At 64.3% G+C, this 17,878-nt stretch overlaps 3 protein-coding genes across 8 annotated transcripts in view; all 3 read right to left on the bottom strand.

The window, feature by feature from the left end:
• Positions 1 to 650: 650 nt before the first annotated feature.
• On the bottom strand, positions 651 to 5,348 carry PYROXD2 (pyridine nucleotide-disulphide oxidoreductase domain 2). 2 transcript variants are annotated; one of them, XM_009466246.2, is made up of 16 exons: positions 5,139 to 5,348; positions 4,686 to 4,705; positions 4,353 to 4,446; positions 4,199 to 4,272; positions 3,941 to 4,087; positions 3,644 to 3,797; positions 3,368 to 3,429; positions 3,157 to 3,254; positions 2,611 to 2,752; positions 2,385 to 2,519; positions 2,212 to 2,284; positions 1,972 to 2,128; positions 1,684 to 1,838; positions 1,440 to 1,546; positions 1,213 to 1,333; positions 651 to 1,014 (listed from the first exon to the last, which is right to left on the bottom strand). In XM_009466246.2, the coding sequence occupies exons 1-16, from the start codon at positions 5,293 to 5,295 to the stop codon at positions 944 to 946; spliced, it is 1,767 nt and encodes a 588-aa protein (XP_009464521.1). In that variant the 5' UTR covers positions 5,296 to 5,348; the 3' UTR covers positions 651 to 943. The 2 variants fall into 2 exon arrangements, with proteins under 2 accessions (XP_009464521.1, XP_087621873.1); XM_087765747.1 differs by lacking the exon at positions 2,385 to 2,519.
• A 1,178-nt stretch (positions 5,349 to 6,526) lies between these two features.
• HPS1 (HPS1 biogenesis of lysosomal organelles complex 3 subunit 1) lies at positions 6,527 to 11,437 on the bottom strand. Of its 3 annotated transcripts, none has more exons than XM_087765566.1 (18): positions 11,251 to 11,437; positions 11,017 to 11,154; positions 10,808 to 10,950; positions 10,471 to 10,579; positions 10,112 to 10,272; positions 9,927 to 10,029; positions 9,724 to 9,831; positions 9,563 to 9,632; positions 9,386 to 9,453; positions 8,626 to 8,793; positions 8,375 to 8,551; positions 8,236 to 8,303; positions 7,981 to 8,103; positions 7,804 to 7,868; positions 7,463 to 7,608; positions 7,252 to 7,365; positions 7,041 to 7,123; positions 6,527 to 6,760 (listed from the first exon to the last, which is right to left on the bottom strand). In XM_087765566.1, the coding sequence occupies exons 1-18, from the start codon at positions 11,347 to 11,349 to the stop codon at positions 6,598 to 6,600; spliced, it is 2,106 nt and encodes a 701-aa protein (XP_087621692.1). In that variant the 5' UTR covers positions 11,350 to 11,437; the 3' UTR covers positions 6,527 to 6,597. The 3 variants fall into 3 exon arrangements, with proteins under 3 accessions (XP_087621692.1, XP_087621693.1, XP_087621691.1); XM_087765567.1 differs by having other exon boundaries at positions 9,724 to 9,828; XM_087765565.1 differs by having other exon boundaries at positions 9,724 to 9,828; positions 11,017 to 11,437.
• Positions 11,438 to 11,764: 327 nt separating this feature from the next.
• The window catches only part of HPSE2 (heparanase 2 (inactive)), a 113,099-nt gene continuing 106,985 nt past the window's right edge, over positions 11,765 to 17,878 (bottom strand). For all 3 annotated transcript variants that reach the window (XM_087765661.1, XM_087765662.1, XM_087765663.1), the window contains 3 exons: positions 13,799 to 13,944; positions 12,661 to 12,807; positions 11,765 to 12,578 (listed from right to left, as the gene is read on the bottom strand). In XM_087765661.1, coding sequence (XP_087621787.1) covers positions 12,413 to 12,578; positions 12,661 to 12,807; positions 13,799 to 13,944 — 459 coding nt within the window. In that variant the 3' untranslated portion in view covers positions 11,765 to 12,412. The remainder of the gene's footprint in view (positions 12,579 to 12,660; positions 12,808 to 13,798; positions 13,945 to 17,878) is intronic.

The following is a 17,878-nucleotide window of genomic DNA, read 5'->3' as shown; positions in this document are numbered from 1 at the left end:
CGAGAGCATTGTCCGAGGGAGGAAGAGGGCAGGGAGAGGATGTGAGCTCTGTAATCTGCAGCGAGCTGCTCCTGGCAGCAGCCGGGGAGAGGGGCACACCCCAGGCCTGCCACCGGCTGAGGGGTGGCCAGCGAGAGTCACCGGGCTGCACGGAGAACCTGCCCTGCAGATGGAGGGATGGGGCCAGAACACGTGCAGGCAGCTCCCAGCAGGAATTGGGGGTGTGCGGGGCACGCTGGGGCAGCTGCCGGCCCTGGCTCCTGCAGTCTCTGAGCTGCTGGGTGTGTGGCTGCTGTACACACAGCCACTGAGGGCCGGGGGGACAGAGGACAGTTTCGGGGCTCCAGGTAGCAAAGCAGGTCTCAAGCAGTACCTTGGTTCCCTGCTTGTTCTAGGCACCTTGGGGTGGTCCAGGCCAGCCCAGGGCTGGGTGGCTCCAGCCGAATAGCCCTGTGTGCACCCAAGCCTGCATCAGTAAGCAAAGGAGAGGGCAAGGGGCTGGTTTTCCCTATTCACTGCTCTGGGACATGCCTGTCCCCTCTGGCAGCTCCCCCAGGGCTGTATCACCAGCCACAGTGCAGATAGCACAGTGCAGCCCCCCATGCCCCCATGACCTGCATGCACAAGGAGCTGAAAAACCACAGCAAGAGTGCTCAAGACAGAGCCCGGGCCAGGGTTTATTTCTATGGGCACAGGCAGGGGCTGGGCAGGGCTCACCATGGCCACCCGGTGCCCAGGAGCCACCCAGACAAGGCTGGGTCGGGGGAGGGGCTGGGAGCAGCAATGTGTTCAAGGTGACGGTAGCAGCTGGGAGTGCTCAGGGGATGCTGCTGCCCTGCAGTGCCTGGGAAGCAAGCTGGGGATGGGCAGGGCTCTTTGTGGGGTCAACATGGCTTGCTGCAGCCACAGCCCTGCATAGGCGAAGTCGGTGTCACCACTGCCATCACAGGCGCCTGAAGTCCTTGAGGGCCACCCGGGCGGCATTGCGTCCCGCTGCTCCCATCACTCCTCCTCCTGCAAGCCAGCAGAAATGGGGAGCAGCGGGCAGCTCCAGCCCCACGAGATGGGGCCCAGTGAGCTGCCCCACCTCTGTGCCCGTGCGAGGGCAGAGAGGGGAGTGGACACTCCCATGCTGCCCTTGCATCTCTTCCACATGCCTCTGCCCTCCTCCTGCAGCCCCCCTGGAGGGTCCCGGCTCCCAGCCCTACTCACCAGGGTGGGCTCCGCTTCCACACAGGTACAAGCTGGGAATTGGGGACCGATAGCCTGAGTAGGATGGTGCTGGCCGGGCGAAGTACAGCTGGTCCAGAGACATCCCTCCATGGAAGATGTTCTGCAAGCAGAGCTCCGTGTGAGCTGGCTGTGCCTAGCCCAGGGCTGTGTGCCCACCAGCACTGGCACCGGAGTGATGCTCAGAGCAGAGCCCACATGGTACCCACCCCACCGGGCAGCCCGAAGATCCTTTCCAGGTCTGGTGGTGTCAGGATGTCCCTGCCGATGACGGATGCCTTGAACCCCGGGGCATAGGCTTCGATGCAGTCAAACACTAGAGAGGGATGAAGGGAGTGGCAGGCAGCTTGGGGCGACACGGTGGCTGGCCCCTGAGCAGCTCCAGGGTGGCTCTGCCCGTGGGCAGGGACCAGCACTCCTGGTGTTACCCAGGTCCACGTATGCATTACATACCCGTGTCTGCATATGCATTTCTGGCCTGCTCATCCCAGGGCTGCCCGCCCGCCAGCACGGAGGGGGTGTACTGGGTGAAGAGGGACACGACGTGGCAGCCCCGTGGGGCCAGCCCCGGGTCCAGCGCCGAGGGGATGCAGAGCTCAATCATGGGCCTGGGGGAGCAGGACACTAGCTGGGCAGGCAGAGGGGGACCCAGCCACCTCAAAGCTCTTCCCCCAGCACGACCTGCCGTGGCTGTCCTGCCCCTTCCCCGGGGCACCGAGGTGTGCCGGTGCACGCTCCTACCTGCTGGAGGGGTGCCCATGGGTGGCCTCAGTGAAGGCCTGGTGCAGGAGGTGGGTGCCCTCGCAGTTGAGATGGATGGAGCACTGGTGGTGGGGCAGGGGCCGGCCGTCACGGGTGTTGGGGGCAGCCAGGAAGCTCGGCAGCTGATTCACGGCCACTGGGCACAGAAGTGGGGTGCAGCCTCTTACTGAGCCTGGCGCCAGCGGGGATGGTGGCAGAGGTGGCCCTGCCAGTACCTACCGTTGATCTTGGTGACAGGGGAGCGCGTGTCGACCTGCCGGATCCGCTGGACAAAATCATTTGGCAGCTGCTCCTGGGTTGGGAGAGACAGGGCAGAGCCCAGCAGTGAGGGGGGCAGCCCAGCCAGGGGACACCACCACGCCAAGCCCCTGCCAGCCCCATGCGCCCCATACCTGGGGGGTGAGCTCCAGGAAGGTGATTTGGGGGGAGGCATTGGACAGAACCAGTTTGCTCCTCACCTCAGTCCCGTCCTGCAGCACAACGCCCTGCGCCCGCCCATCCCTGCCCAGGAGGACACGGCACACCGCCTGGGCGGGCAGAGGGGACAGGACCTCGCCAAGAGCATCCCCACTGCCTGCAGGCCGGCCAGGCAGCTCCCTGTGCCCGGACACCCCGTACCTTCTCAGTAAAGATGTGGGCTCCATGGGCAGCCGCTGTGCAGGCAATGGCTTGGGACAGGGCCCCCATCCCACCAGCCACGTAGCCCCAGGCCCCCCGCCGTCCTTCTAGCTCACCCATCACATGATGCAACAGCACATACCTGTGGCGGCAGGACCCCAGGTTAGCTGCTGGCCAAGGGGACAGGTCTGTCCCCTGCATGGGCATGGTGAGGTTGGTGCCATGGCCCCCATAGATGGGACTGTGCCAGCTCATAGGATGCCAAATCAGTTACAGAGAGCACCCACCGACCAGGACTTGACCTGACCTGGGGAACAGAGGTGTCCAAACAGCAAAGGGGCAGTGGGGACCACTCAGGAGAGCCATGGGCAGCCCCTTGCCCAGCCCCAACCCTGTAGCCACTCCAGCAAGGCTGAGTGGGCAGCGGGAGGGAGAGGCAGTAGGGCATGGGGTGCCAGGGCACAGCAGAGCCAAGGAGCTGCCAGCACAGAGGATGGCACAGGGGGGACAGTGCAGCCATAAGCCCCGGGGGGAAGGGACCCTCACCCACTGCCAGGGGTGTGGGGGCTGGCCATGGCTCCGATCACTGCGTCAGTAGCCAGAGTTGCCTTCAGGGGTTCCGACTCAAACCACTGATCCAGGATCTGGCCCAGGAGAAAAGGAGAGTGCCAGGCTTGGGGTGGGGGCCTGCCACAGCACCCTCGCAGGCAGGCAGGGAGGCGGCTGGTGGCTCTGCACCGCTGCTGCCGGCACTCACTTTGGAGATGGGGGCTGTGAGCACTTCGTAATAGCGGGGCAGCTGCCTCCCCAGCGCCAGCCCTGGGGGTGCAGACGTAGCGTGAGACCTGCACAGCCATGCCAGGGCCAGCTGCCTGAGCCCGGTTGGGTTTGGGGACAGGCAGTGGGCAAGCCTGCTGGCCTGCCAGCCCAGCTGTAGCTCCTGAGGAGCCTGTGCCCTGGGAAGGAGCACCACCTGCTCCAGGTGCAGGCAAACACTCGTTGCCATCGGGGTCCCCCAGCATCCCAACTGTACCTGCCCGCAGCAGTGGCCGCAGGGTTTGCAGGGCCCTGAGCCGCTGGATCAGAGATCCCTGCCCCAGGACAGCTGTATCCACTGGAGGGGCATCCAGCAGCGGGTCAAGGGCCGACACCAAGCCCCCCATGAATGCCTCATACTCAGGGTAAGCCTGAAAGGGGACAGAGGGGGGGCAAAAGGGACTGTGCCATGGTGGATGCAATGGATATCCCACCTAGGAGCATCCCTGCTACTCTGCTGGGCAGGGCAGCTCCTCGGGGGCTTTGCTGTGCCAGGCACGTGCTCCCGCAGTACCTGCGCATCCTTCTGGGAGAACTGAGCAATCTGCTGCTGGGTCTGGGCCATGTTGTGCCCTAGCAGGAGGGAGCGAGGGGGGCTCTTATCCTCCAGCAGTGGGGTGAAGGAGTAGGGGTCCCGCGGGAGCACCCTCAGACCGTGCCGCTGCAAGACAGGGATGGCAGGACCCACCGTGCGGGGACAGCCTGGCAGCAGGCTCACCCTGCCAGCATGCTGGGACGTGCTGGCAGCCCAGCAAGGGATGGGTGCTGGTACCTGCAGCTCCAGCTCAGTGTAGATCTGCGGCCGCAGCAGGCTGAGCAGGTACGATGCCCGAGAGAACTTGAAGCCTGGAAGATGTGGGGCATTGGGGGGGTGCCTGCACCAAGGGCTGGCCAGGGGCAGGGGGACACAGGGTGCACAGGGGTACCTGGCACAATCTCCTCTGTGACGGCTGCGCCGCCCAGCACGTGGCGTTTCTCCAGCACGGCCGTGCGCACCCCTGCCCGCTGCAGGTAGGCAGCCTGGGGGGAGTGTGGTGTCATGCTGCCCATCCCTCCAGGTGGGATATGTCCTTGTCACCCTGAGCACCCTCTTGCACATGGTCCCCCCCCCTCACCAGGGAGGGCTCCGCTCCCAACAGCCCTGTGGGAGCCCCCAGCCCCAGGGGCCCTGCCACCAACACTCTCCCTTGCCCACAGCACCCTGGTCCCCCAGTGTCCCCCAGCGATGGAGGGGGCAGCACCCCGCTCTCGGTACTCACTGCCACCAGCCCGTTGTGCCCTGCAAGGAGAGAGGGAGGTGAGCTGAGCCTGGTGGCAGGGCAGTCCCACAGCACAGGGCACCCTGCCATGCCTGGGATGCAGGGCTGCCACAACCACCCAAATAACGGGGTTCTGGACATGGGGATACAGGTGACAGGGAGCATCCTCCCCCGTGCCCATCGCCCTGGACCTAATGGTGCAGGGGAGGGCGACAGAAGTGGTCAAAGCAGATGCTTCAGCACAAGCAGCGTGTTGCGGTGCTGCAATGCGTGCCCAGCTGTGCAAGACCCCTGCACACTCCCTAGCAAAAGGAGCATGCCAGGGGGCTGCAACATGCCCAGCACCACCGTGGTCCCCACCTGGCCACCCCCCCGCCTGCCCTGGGCGGAGGGCAGGTGGATGTCCCCTCCGGCTCCCTGCAGCCCAGCACCGGCTCCCTCACCCCACGTTACCTGCCCCGATCACCACTGCGTCGTACTCCTGCTGCAGCTGGTCTGCAGCCCTGGCATGGGACAGCCGTGCTCCCGGCAGCCCCGGGAACAGATGCCAGCCCCACAGCCAGCAGGAAGAGCAGCCCGTGCCCAGCCTTGCCCGGAGCCCAGCTGCCATTGCCCCACAGTGCCTGGCCACAGCTGCCCTGTGCCCAGCGGCCTGGACTTTGCTTTTACAGAGGAGCTTTTCCCATGGCTTCCGGGCACGGGGAGGGGACAGGGGACACCTTGGCACAGGGCTGGACGCTGTGTCCCAGGGCTTGCCGGGAGGCTGGGCAGGACACGGGCACACGCTAAGCGCTGCTCCCCCAGTGCTGCCTGCAGCAAGGCGCTGACCCTGGTAAAGCTTTGCCAGGGACCTGCAGGGGGGCCGGAGACCAGCCCCAGTGCCGAGAAGGCAACAGGGTCGGACCCTACCTGGTGTTCAGCAGGATGCCAGGTGCTCCCCAGCCTGTACCCCAGGAAGGAGCTGGACAGGCAGGCGGGGGCCTGAGAGCCCCCCCAGCCCCTGTTCTGCTTCAGGGAGGACCCAGGGGCACATGGCTGGGGTGATGGGCCAACAAGCACTGCAAGACGGGGGAGCTTGCCCCCCACGAGCAGGCAAGCCCCAAGCACAGCCCTGAGAACAGCGGGAGAAGGGGCAGCTTGGGGAGGAGCTTGGCCCAGAACCCAGTGCTGTTGCTTAGCGGGGCAAATTCCTGCCCAGCAGGATAGGGCAAAGGCCCCGCCGCGGTCCAGTGCTCCCTGAACCGCTGTCCCCAGCCCCAGCAAGCAGCACAGAGCCACTGCGGCTGTTGGAGCCCCTCGGGGCTGGCCCCATCCCCAGCCATGCCCAGGGGTTTGCATGTGCACCGAGCCAAAGCATGGCTGGGAAACACATGAGCTGCCTTGGCTTTACCCCCTGTTCACAGGAGAGTTCAGCCCCACAGCTGACGGGTGTCTGGGAGCCCGGGTGCAGGGAAGGGGGTGCAGGACAGGCTGCACCTCCCCAGAGCGTACCAAGCCCCCGAGGGTCCTGCACCCTGCATTTGGGGGCAAGGGGGAATGGGGACGCACCCTGGGCCATTCCTCCATGCAGATTTGGCTACAGAGTTTTGTTCTCCAGCCAAAGCCTCGCAGTGATGCCAAGCCAATGCTATAAATCCTGCTTTGGAAACACACTTTTCAGCAAGAAGGTGATTTGCCAACAACCTCTCAGCCCCACTCTCGGCCTGTCCCTGGAAGCTGCTGGGTGCCAGGGAAGCTTGCGGGGAGTGGGGAGGCGGGCAGCGGGAGCCCCGGCCGGGTTGGAGGATGGGAAGGCTGCCCATAGCTGCCTGCAGGCATGGCTGACAGCACACAGACACCGAGAAAGCAGCCCAGGTGCCAGGAACACCCACGCACCCGCTTTAATCCCAGCCCCAAGGTGGCTGGAGGCAACTCAGAGCAGGGGGATGCGGGAGGGCTCCCAGAGGCACCGGGCCAAGTCGCAGGCCTGCTGGACCACAAGCTCGGAGGGGATGATGCCCAGGTGCACGGTCAGCAGCTCGTAGCACTTCACCACCTCTGCCTGGTGGTTCTTGCTGTAGTAACGCAGCAGCTTCCTGGGAAGGAGAAGACGGGGGGCTCAGCTGGTGCAGTGCAGCCTGGCACCCCCTTTCTAACCACCTTCCCCCTAGCAAGTCGCTGGCAAGGACAGCGCCCATCCACCAGCAGGACCACGGCACCAGGCTGGGGAGATGGGCTGTTGCAACCCCAGTGATACCACGGCACTGGTACCACCCTACAGCAACATCCCGGTGAGGACAGCATCACTCATGGGGACCCCCATGCCAGCACAGCCCTGGGCCCTGGTGCCAAACCGCAGGGCTGGGGCCTGCTCACCTGTAGTAGTCTCCTGCCAGCATCCCGATGGGAGCAGAATCATCGGAGAGAACCGGCACCTCCATCACTTCCAGCTTGTAGCCCTGGGGAGAGATGACAGCAGAGGGCAGGAGCACGGAGGGGACCGCCAAGGAGCCGGAGCCAGGTGGTGCCTACAGCCCTAGAAGGTGCCGGGGGGAAAGGGGCTCAGCCCCTTCTTTGCCCCACGTACCAGCTCGTTCTCAAACCAGAGGAAGTAGGAGCAGCAGTAGTCGCCATCCTGCAGCATGAGTGTCGTGTAGCCCTTCTGCAGGTATCGCCGGGCCAACGCAATCAGGGACCAGACCTGGGGAACAAGGGGCGCCTGAAGCCTGAGCAGAAAACCCTCCAACCATTGCCCCCTCCTGTGGTCTCCATCCCACCCCCAGCCCCATGAGCAGTACCTTCCTCTTGATGAAGGTGGCCAGGGGGCCCTTGCCCAGCTCCGAGCTGGACTTCTCTGTCATGCTGAGCGATGGTGCCATCATCTGCCCGGCCGTGCGGTCCACATAGATGAAGTGCACCAGGCCAGGAAAGTCCTCCAGGTACGTAAGGTGGGTTAAGGGTGTCCAACAACTTTGGTGCCCTTCCAGGACAGCCCCTGAGCCCTCGGGAAACCGCCTTTGCCCACCACACTCCTCCCCTTGAGCTGGTGCTGGGGGGGACAGGGTCCCACTCCCACCTCTGCTATCCCCTGGGGACCCTTCCTTGCCAGGCTGGGCTCGCAGCCGCAGGGACGGGTATGACACCATGGTGATATTGCGCCTGCTCTTCACCAGCAGAAAGTCCCGCCAGTCCAGCAGCTTCTCCCTGCCAAGAAGAGGCATGGTAAGAGGCCAGGACCCCCAAAGCCCTGGCACAGCCGGGTGTGGGGCAATCCACTGCCTCCCCTGGGGGATGCTGGCCGCCCCAATGGACTCACCTCATCAGCTTCTGGGCACGGTCCCGCAGCCCCTGGGACAGGCTGTGACCAGCGGAGGCCAGGAAGAGCTGGCGGTACACGGAGCAGAGCTGCCGCTTCACGTTGGCCACTGCCTGCAGCAGCCTGAGCCGGGAGACACGGATGGTGCAGTTTGGCCCCTGGGTCCCCAGCGCTGCAGGGACAGCCACACCACCCCGTGGGCTGGGAAAGGTCCCTGCCTGCCCCAGCGACTTTCCCTGGCCACCCCGTACTCACTCCAGGGAGCTCCCAGGCTCGCTCCGGGAAAATATCTTGTTCTTGAGGTCCACCCAGGTGTTCTGCAACTAGAGAGAGACAGGGCTCAGCTTCAGGCTGCAGGGACAGCAGGACAGGGTCCTTGTGTCCCCACTCCCACCTGGATGTCCTGCCCGCTCAGCTTCTTCACAAACTTATCCATGCGCTGCCGCAGCTCGGCCAGGAATGGGTAGGAACGTGGGGCTCCCGCCTCAGGTCCCTCTTCCAGCTTCCTCTCCAGCACCAAGAAACCATCCAGCAGCTGGTACAAGGTGACGGCCACCTGGGTCGTGGGGCCCTGCCAGGGTGGGGAGAGGTGGGTCAGCCAGGACCCAGCCCACCGCTGCCTCCCTCACCTTAGAGGCAGCTCACCTTGGTCAGGAGGACGAGGGAGATGCCCGGCCAGAGAGGGAGGCAGTGCATGGTGTGCGGCAGCAAGGGGCAGTAACCTTCCCGCAGGCTGGCGTCCAGGAAGATCCTTCTGGGGTTTGAAGCTTCAGGGACCAGAGGCCCCAAGGACTGGAGCAAGTCCTCTGCCATCTGGGGAGAAAGGGGAGATGCTCAGCCCCCTGTGGGGATGAGACAGCCCACACTGACCCAGGACGCTCTGAATGGACACAGCAATGCTCTGAAAGCTGCAACCGGGCATGACTGAACCGAGGGAGCTGGAGGGACCGTGCAGCAAAAGATCAGCAGCGAGGGAAGTGCCCAGGGACCCCAAAAGAGCAGCAGATAGAGGGGAAGCCACTTGCAAAGACACAGGTTGCAAACACCTTGCACCAAGGCCAGCACTTGCTCGCAGAGCGCGTGTAAGGCTTTGCAGCATCTGGCAGGGAAGCGGCCCAGAAAGCCCAGAGGCAGCAGAGGGAGACACCAGACTGCTCTGAGACAGCCCCGGCCCCTCTGTGCCGACAGCTCTGGACAGGGAGACCATAAGCAATGCCCCAGGGAGGGTGGTCAGAGCCCTCACAGGGTTATGCACAACATGGGGTGCATTCCCAGCCCTAGGGGCTGGGGCACCCACAGCCACAGCACAGCAAGGGACGAGTGATGAGAAGCAGAGACTGCAAAGAACACCAGGACAGGCTGAAGAGGTGCGGAGCCGAGAGGGACCACAAGACCCCTTGCTCACCTGGACATCTGCAGTGTCTGCCTCCCTGGTGCCCAGCATCTCAGCACCCTCCGACCAGCTCTCGCTGCCTGCAGGGAGCACGGCAGGTCGCCCTTCCCACCAGTCCCCCACGTAGCCCCAGAGCCTCCATGGGGCTGGGGGGCGCAGGGCAGGGCTGTTGCCCAGCCGGGCACTCACCCGTGCTGTGCCTGCCTGGCGAGGGCTCGGGCGTGTAGTAGACCTCAGGTGCAGAGAGATCATCTGTGTCCTGCCAGTGAGAACGGCTGGGTCAGAGATGAGAGCGATGCAGGCAGCCCAGCCAGCGTCCCACCCTGCAGCTCCCAATTGCAGGGACTCACCTGGTCATCTGAGTCCTTCTCTGCAGCTCCATGGGAGCCAGGGCCACTCACAGGGATGCTCTCGCTTCTTTTGGGTCCCTGTGGGAGCACGTCCCCTGCTGCAGGCTTCTGAAAAAAGGGAAAAAAATTAAGCCCTGGCTGCCAAGGCATCACCCCAAGGGGGCACCCCGACCCACTGCCCCCCACACCCTGCTCTGGAGCACCTGGGGGCCAAGCTCCTCCTCGACGCTCTGGCTGGGGTACAGGTCCTGCACCAGGAGGATGAGAATGAGCAGGTCAGCGGGGCGGATGGAGCTGGTGTTGCGGCTGCGGGCCAGAGAAGGGAAGGGTCAGCTGGGAGGGTGAGCGGCTGCCCTGGGGAGGGTGGTGGGGCTGGGGCTGGGTGTACCTGGAGTAGAAGGCCAGCAGCTTGGTGTGCACCAGGAGGAAAGCGTGGCCCACCTCGTCCCCGCCGCGCTCGGGGCTGGCGTTGATGTACTGCACCACCTGCCGCTCCAAGAACTCAATGCACTGCTCGCACAGCTGCGGGTGGATCAGCCGCTCCACAGCCTGGGGGGCGGGCGGGGGGAAGGCTGCTGAGCCCCCCAGACCCAGCCACGCAGCCTCGGGGGCAGGTCTGAGCCTCCACTGCTCCAGGGAGCTGCCCCGAAGTCCCTGGCCCAGAGCCCTTCCCCACATCCCGGGACTCCACGCAGTCTCAGACCCTTGGGACGCCCCAAAGGTGAGGGACGCCCCAGGGCACGGTACCTCCACTGCAAAGCTCTGGTCCTCCTCCCGCAGACGGCTGTAGGTCTCCAGCAGGCCCCGCAGAAGGCTCCAGACACGCTCCCGCTGCTCCGAATCGGCCGGCCGCAACCTGCAACGGCGGCAGAGCGTGAGCCGAGAGCCGGCTGTCACCTCCCCGGGGGGTCAGGCACCCCCAAACCCAGCTGCAGCCCGGCAGGCAGGGGATCCCGCTGCAAGGGGGGGGGTCCCAACTTGGAGACACCTGCTCCCACCCCCTGGGGCTGCATGAAGGCACCGCTTAGCAGCTGCCCCGGCACCCCTGCGTGCCAGCCCGTGCCAGCCGGCCGTGCCCACTCACTCCTTGCGGACGAGGTGGGAGTCGAGCGTGACGAGGCCGCAGTGAGCCTCCACCAAGCGCCGCAGCACGAAGAGCGTCCGGCGCAGGTCGTCCTCGCTCTCCGTCCCGTCGCCGTTCACCGCGATGTACAGGCAGTCCCCGAACTGCAACCGGCAGCGGGGTCAGGTGGGGGCCGGCCGGGGCTCCCCGGTCCCCGGTGCCGGTCCTACCATGTGCAGGACGTGGAGGTGCCGCCCGCGCTCGGTCGCGAAGCAGGTGTAGGTGTCGCCGAGTTTCTCCAGCAGCGCCGTGCAGGAGATGATGAGGGGGGCGAAGAGAGTGTTGAGGCTGTCCTCCAGCGCCGGGCCCTGGGGCACAGGGCGCCGGGTCAGCGCCCACGCACGACCGCGCACCACGCATCCCCCCTCCCCGCACCCGCGCCGCCCCGTCCCGCCCCGCCCCACCTGCCCGGCGTGGGGTGGTCGCAGCCGGCGGAGGAAGGCGGCATCGGCCCAGTAGAAGAGCAGCTCGGCCGCGGTGCTGGCGATCAGGACGCACCGCATGGCCCGACCCCACCCCGACCCACGGCAGCGGCGGCGGCGGGGGTGGACCGGGACCGCGCGGCTCCGCCCGCCCCGCGCCGCTTCCTGCTCCGCCGCGCGTGACCGCCGCGCCCACGCGCGCAGCGCCCCCGGTGGCCCGGCGCGGCCCTGCACCGCCGCAAGCTGCCCGCTCCCTGCCTGCACCGGGGCTGCCCGCTGCCCGCTGCCCGCTGCCCGCTGCCCGCTGCCCGCTCCCGCCCCGCCTGCCCCGGCCCCGGCGGCGGACAGAAGACGCCGGCGCGGTTGACAGCCCGACTTTATTACAGCTCCGGTAGCGCCTCGGCGCGTCCCGGCTGCTCCTGCCCGCGACACCGCCCCTCTCCCGGGCAGGACACACTCGCGGCCCGGCCGCTGCCCGCCGGCCCCGCCGCTCCGCTCCGCTCCGCTCCGGGCCGTATAATTTAATTATCACCGTTTCCAGCCGCGGATCCTGAGCCCCGCCCGCCCGGGGCGGACCCCGGCGCCCCGTCTCCCGGCCCGCCCCGCCCGGCCCTGCCCTGCCCGCAGCATCCCCGCGCCGGTCCCGGCCGGGCTGGCGGCAGCAGAGGGAGCTGCTTCCATGCGCTTGCTGCACCGGCAGCGCTGCCCGCGGCCCCGCCGCCCGGGAGGGTGCGGAGGAAAGGGGGACCCGGCTGCTGGAGGGGTCACCCTGAGGGGCAGCGGGACTGGGGGGGCCGGGGAGGGTGCCCGCCCCGGGCTCTACCAGGGCTCAGCATCCCAGCCCTCCCCAGCAGACGGTGGGCACCGGACCCCCCGGGTGCTCCTCGCAGCTTGTAGGCCCTGCAAATTTGCCGTTGCACCGCTCCGGTGGGATGGTGGCCAGGGCCAAGCGGAGCTTGGCAGTCGCAGGGCAGGAGAGGGTGCCAAGCCGGAGGGCGTCCATGGTGCGAGGACGAGGGCATGGCGCGGTGCCTGCCCGACGTGGCCCTGCTGCGAGGCTGTGCGGGCTGCCGAGGAGGCAGCGTGTCCTGGGGAGTGCGCAGGGGGCAGGAGCAGGGCCGGTGGGTCCATTCTGGGCTGCGGGCTATCGGTACCGGCAGGCCAGCGCGTTCACGTTCTTCACCACGTAGAAGCTCATGGTCAGCGGGGGGATGACCAGGGTGCGGCCGGCCCGCAGTGGACGAGGCTTTAGCTCAGGGAGGGTCCCGTCGTCCACCATGGCCAGCGGCTGCCCGTTGAGCTGGACCGACCTGCGGGACCAGGAGAGGGTCAGGGCGGTGGCATCGAGGACATGGTGGCAGTGGCAGCCCCAGCCGCCAGCACCGCACTTACTTGGAGTGGAGCCCGTCCTTGCCATAGGGCTGCAGCAGGTACTGGTGGACGATCTTATCCCGCAGTGTCCCCGCCAGCTTGATTTTCTTCCGGGAGCGATGCAGGTTGATGATGTAAAGCGTGATGGACCCCCGGACGTAGTTGTGGCTGCAAAGGGGAGAGCGGGAGCTGAGGGGCGCCTTGGCACATGCCCCGACAGCATCACCTCCAAGAAGGGGTTTGGGGGACTCTGCAAGATACAGCTGCGTGCAGCCATCCGGAGGGGACATCACCGTCCCAGCTGCCCCTCCACAGGGAGATGCCACCTTCCTATCACACAGCCCTGCTCTGCAATGACATCTTCCCAGTCTCCCCCTCCCCTCCTCAGCCAGGGGTGGCATGGCTCGATGGGGTGCCGTGCCGGTGTCCAGAGCGGGGGTGGCGGTCCCGGGGCAGCCCCCCCAGGGCCTCGCAAGGAGGAGGCTGAGAACGGAGGGGAGCTCTGTGCATGAGTGGCGTCTGCCCCTGCCGCCCCAGGTACCTAACTGACAGGTCCAGACACTGATCCTCTGTCCCTGCCTAATCAGGCAGCCCCAGACAAAGGCTATAAAGCACTTTGCACCTGTCAGTTACTGGACAAGGTTTCCTACCGAGCTGGAGGCATGTTGAAAGCATCTGGACTGTGTAAAGAAACAACCTCTCCTCCTCCACAATAGGAACTTGTGTCTGCGGAGGAGGCTGCCCCCGCCCCGGCTCACTGGGGTGCTTTCAAAGACCTTATCAGCGAAACAATAACCAGGACGGGCTCCCCGGCAGCGCAGCCCTGCGGGTAACCCGAGCGACCAGGGGCCCCCCATGTGAAATCCACTCCCTTGATCTCTGCTGCCGGGGCTGCCGCTGGCCACCGCACCGGCCCAGGCCAGCCCCGTTCCCAGGCACGGGCTTGCCGTGACTTTCATCGGAGGCATCGCCATTCCCGTGTGCTCCCTCCACCGCCACAGCAGCCAGAGCAGCACCCAGGTGTGTCCCCTGGGAAGCCGACCTGCCTTGCTGGAGCCAAACCCTGGGCTCCTGCCCCAGCATGTCCTCGGTGGTCCCCATCTCCTGGGGGTCCCACTTATCCCCCCCTGCAGCCCCCAGCCTCCCTTGCTCAGCTTACTTGTGGTAGCTGGTGCAGTGGGCGTAAATGCGGAGCTTGTCACGAATGACTCTGCCAGGCCGGGGTTTCCTCTGGAGACCGGCCACGTGGATCGCCAGGACTTTGGGACCGATGAGGCGCTTGTAGAGCAGGGACAGCCAGTAGTCCTGGGGGGCAGAGGGGACAGTCAGCAGCACAGTGGTCCCCCACCTCACAGCGGGAGCGGGCAGGAGAGGCTGGCTTCCCTGCTTACAGCCTAGCAAAATTTTGGCTGTTGGGTGAAAATGTTGCATGCCAGATGTCTGCCTCGGGGTGAGCTTTTTTTGTGCAGTCCAAGCCAAAATGGCAGCACTGTTTCCAGGAAAGAGACTGAGGGAAAAATATGTTGCTCTGCCCGTGCTGAGAAACACCAATACCCTCTAAAGGAGCTCGGCTTTTGGCTGGCCTGCTGAGCATGGGGAGCAGCACGGACGCGCTTGCACGTTCCCATGGACCTGCACGTAGCCATGCCATGGACCTGTGCACCAGTTCCAGCTGAGGCATGCGGGACAGCGATGTCCCTGGAGCAGGCAGGTCGCCCTCCACCCTGCTCCATACATGGGGCTGGACCGCACCAGAGCTCTCCCGTGCTCTCCGTCTCCATTTGTGGCACGCTGGCTTTGCTGCCTGCTGAGGGTGCACCGCTCCCCGGAGGTATTTCTCCCATTTTAAAGCCTCTTGTGGAGTTAAGCACCCATGAACATAGCATGGGGAAGCCAAGCACTCAAGAAGTAGGAAACATTCAGCCCCTGCACACATGCGTTAATGATGCAGCCTTTAATTACGTCACCACATACTACTTTTTCCCGCAGGGTATGGCCTCGCTCGGCACACAGGATGGGCCCCAAGCCCCGGGGAGGGAGGCGAGGCTGTGCGGTGATGGAGGCTGCGGCCGGCAGGGCCCCCCCTCATCCGCTGCAGAAGCTGGGAGGTGTGCAGTAAATGAAGCAGGGTTGTGGGAAGGGAAAGGGCAGTCTCAGGCGCTTGCCTGCCGTTCTGCAGGATGGGGCTCTGGCCCCACCACTGCTCCAGGCACTCTGGGTGATGCCAGGGAGATGGAGCCTCTCGCGCTGCTTCTCTGGGTGCTGCCTGTGGGTGCACTGGGCACTGCCTGTGTGCTAGGGCACCCTTGCACAAATGAGCACTCTGGATAAACACCCTCTGTGCAACCCAGACTGGCTGCCCCAGGGGGACCGTATGCCCCAGGGCAATTGGAATGATTCCCCCCAGCCTGTTCACAGTGTCAGACACCCGGCAGCAATGGTCACGCTGGCACTAGGGACTGCTCTGCCTGGCAGCATCTGACCCTCACAGTGAAGAGGACTTGCTGCTGATGTGGAAAGGAGCACTGGTCAAGCATACTGCCTGGGGAGGCATGAGGAAAGCCCTGCGTGGTCAGGACAGTGCCAGGAATGGGTCTGCCACCCCAGAGGGGCATGGAAGGGAGGAATGGGGTCCTCAGGGCCCCAGGCTAGAGGGCAGGATGGGCAGGTGGAAGCGCAGACCCCTCACACAGGTACAGGTATCCATCCTGTGGGTGAGAAGCCCTCACACAGCCCCCGATTAACATGCATTTTGGATGAAGAGGCCAGCAGATGAAACACAGAGCAATGCTGCAGCAGCAACTGGCATGAGGCAAATATCCACCAGCCAGAAAGGACTGCCGGTCCCCAGCCTCTCTGCAGCCCAGCTCAGCAGAAGCTGACCAGTTCCAGTAGTGCTGGGCTGGCCTGGCAAAGGGAGATCCAAACCCACTTCCACTTTCTGGGTAAGCTTTCGCCACAGTGCTGGAGGAAAAGCCACCTCCTGCTCTCTTCTCGCTGCTCCCAGCCAAAACCACAGGGCTTTGTGCCACACCAGCCTGGTAACTGCTTCCCCTGCAAACCCCAGGCCCTGGAGGAGACACGAGGGTGAAGGGAGATGCTCGTGCACCCCGAGGAGGCTCAGCCCACGAGGCTGAAGCTCCCAGGGAGGATGAGCTGCAGTTGCTCAATATGGCAGACGTGTGCTGTCCCTGTGGTGCGTGCCACCGTTCCCATCCCCGCTGGCTGGCGGTGCTGCCCCACACCTTGGGGACATCCCTGCCTGCACCGTGCTGCAGGGGATGTGCCAGCCTTCCCCTGCTGCGGGAAGCTGTGCCAGCCCACCCAGCTTGGGCTCACAGCAGGCAGGAGATGCAGTGCCCAGCACACTGCCGGCTCCCTGGCAAGCCACGCTGATTAGCAGGCGTCATTAGATGAGTAATTACTTGAGTTTATGGTGAGGCCAAAGGTGAGCACAGATTGCAGTGTTTAGCCCCACAGTTGTGAGTTAAAAATAAATGAGTTCAGTGCTCCAAGCTACCTGTCAGCTCAGGCTCTTAGGTCTTTCTAGCAGCCCCTTTGGTGTTTCTTGCCACCTCTCCGTATTTCCACCGATGAGATGCTGCTTTTGCCCACAAGTTGTGGGAGTGATAGAGGTCAGAGACTTCATGGCTGCCCTCGAAATTTCCATATGGGTCTCAAGAGCTGTTTTGCAGGGGTCTTGTGATGGCCTTGTCGTGATGGGGAGGTGGCACCAGCAGCTCCAGCCTCTGGCTGAGCACTCACCCCTCCGGGCAGGGTGGTCCCCGGGGGTTTGCTGCTTTGACACCAGTGTCCCTCCACTCTTGAGGCATAGCAGCAGCAAGGCTTGCAATGTGGGAGCTGCCCAGCTCTGCAACCTGCCCCAGGTGCTGCCAAATCTCTTGTCTCGGCGTACACTCTTCCCAAGGGTGCCCTGACAAACCCTGCTCCCCTGCAGAGCTGGGGAAGCTGAGCCCCAGGCTGCCACCGTGGCGGCTCACAGGCAGAGCTGTGCCATTCAGTAGCAGCGAGGGTGCAGCATCTCCCGGGCTGGGCACAAGGAAAGATGCTTGTCTCTCTGGGAAGCATTGGCCACATTTTGTGAGCTTCTGATCCAGCTAAGGGTACACAGCTTTTCTGAGAAAAACCGTGCAGATGCCACAAGACGGGTAAGGCAGTCAGCAGTGATGCAGGGTGAGCTGTTCTGCAAAGCATGAGATGACCATGGCTGAGCGTAAAGTATTTCGGTGCAGGCAATGCCCCCAGGGCAGCGTGGGGGCTGACCTGTCCCTCCAGTATCTGCAGGAGGCAAGGGGAGAGCAGTGATTTTACCTTGCCTTGCTGGCAAGGCTAGCTCCAAAGTCTCCATTTTTGAGAAGGATGTGGAAATACCAAAGAGAGTTCAAAGGAGGGCCAGAAAAACGACCCAGGGCTGGAAAAGGAGTCGTCAGCACCGGTCTCGAGGCACTTGAGGTCTTCAGCTTACTACAGAGAAGCACTGAAGACAGCTGCAGCTTTTCGCGTCATCGTAAGCCCACTTGTGGTGGGGGCCAAATCATGTTACTTGCAATAAATTACCAGGAGCTGGTGACACCGAGCATTTGTATGATGAATTACACACACACCTTGCATGACGGGATCAAACCGCCGGGTGCAGGCACGTCCCTCAGCTGGCCTGGTGCTCTGGGGCTCCTCCTACCACAGGCATGAGTGAACCCCCAGTTAAAATCACACTAGGGCTGCTCGGCACCTGCAGCTACTGGCTCCTGTTCAAATGGTGACCAGCTTGAGAAGCAGTTGCTCTTGAAACCCAGCTTGGCTGCAACCGGGGTGGTTGTTCCGTTTTTGCCACTGATCAGTGACCTCTCCCCAGACCCCTGGCAGCGGCTGGCACCCCTTCCCATATGGCAAACCCTGTGCAAGCATGACCCCAGGCTGACAGCACCCATATGACCCTTGCAAAGATGAGTGCCCGCCTTGCAGCATGGTGCTGGGCATCCCGTCGGAGGCAGCCCCGGCGACTCCCAGGGAGATGCACGGCTCTGACCAGTGCAACTGCAGAAAGGATTTGGCTTTTGGAGTCACGGAGGGCTCCTGTTGTGAGGGCTGAGCCAGCAATACAGCTGTAGCAGTAGAGGAGGAATAACAGACAGGAATCTGGTCCGCTATTAGTCCCCTGGGAATTGAGGGAGCTTTCTTGCTTTAATTACTTTGCAAACCCATTAAGCAGTGCTGCCAC

Source organism: Nipponia nippon, unplaced genomic scaffold (assembly GCF_047370975.1).
Source record: "Nipponia nippon isolate SJK-2023a ecotype South Korea unplaced genomic scaffold, ASM4737097v1 scaffold_3, whole genome shotgun sequence".
Taxonomy (NCBI): Eukaryota; Metazoa; Chordata; class Aves; order Pelecaniformes; family Threskiornithidae; genus Nipponia; species Nipponia nippon.
Note: the sequence above shows the minus strand (reverse complement) of the source record. Positions and strands in the feature narration are given on the sequence as shown.

What these genes read in the sequence shown, in the direction of transcription:
- PYROXD2 (XM_009466246.2), bottom strand. Translation starts at nt 5,295, where the DNA reads ATGGCAGCTGGGCTCCGGGCAAGGCTGGGCACGGGCTGCTCTTCCTGC. An exon ending in CACAGAGGAGATTGTGCCAG is followed by an intron (nt 4,273 to 4,352) that starts GTACCCCTGTGC and finishes CACATCTTCCAG; the next exon opens with GCTTCAAGTTCTCTCGGGCA. An exon ending in CCCTGTCACCAAGATCAACG is followed by an intron (nt 2,129 to 2,211) that starts GTAGGTACTGGC and finishes TTCTGTGCCCAG; the next exon opens with TGGCCGTGAATCAGCTGCCG.
- HPS1 (XM_087765565.1), bottom strand. Translation starts at nt 11,349, where the DNA reads ATGCGGTGCGTCCTGATCGCCAGCACCGCGGCCGAGCTGCTCTTCTAC. An exon ending in CTGCTGGCCTTCTACTCCAG is followed by an intron (nt 10,030 to 10,111) that starts GTACACCCAGCC and finishes TCTGGCCCGCAG; the next exon opens with CCGCAACACCAGCTCCATCC. An exon ending in TGAGCGGGCAGGACATCCAG is followed by an intron (nt 8,304 to 8,374) that starts GTGGGAGTGGGG and finishes GTCTCTCTCTAG; the next exon opens with TTGCAGAACACCTGGGTGGA.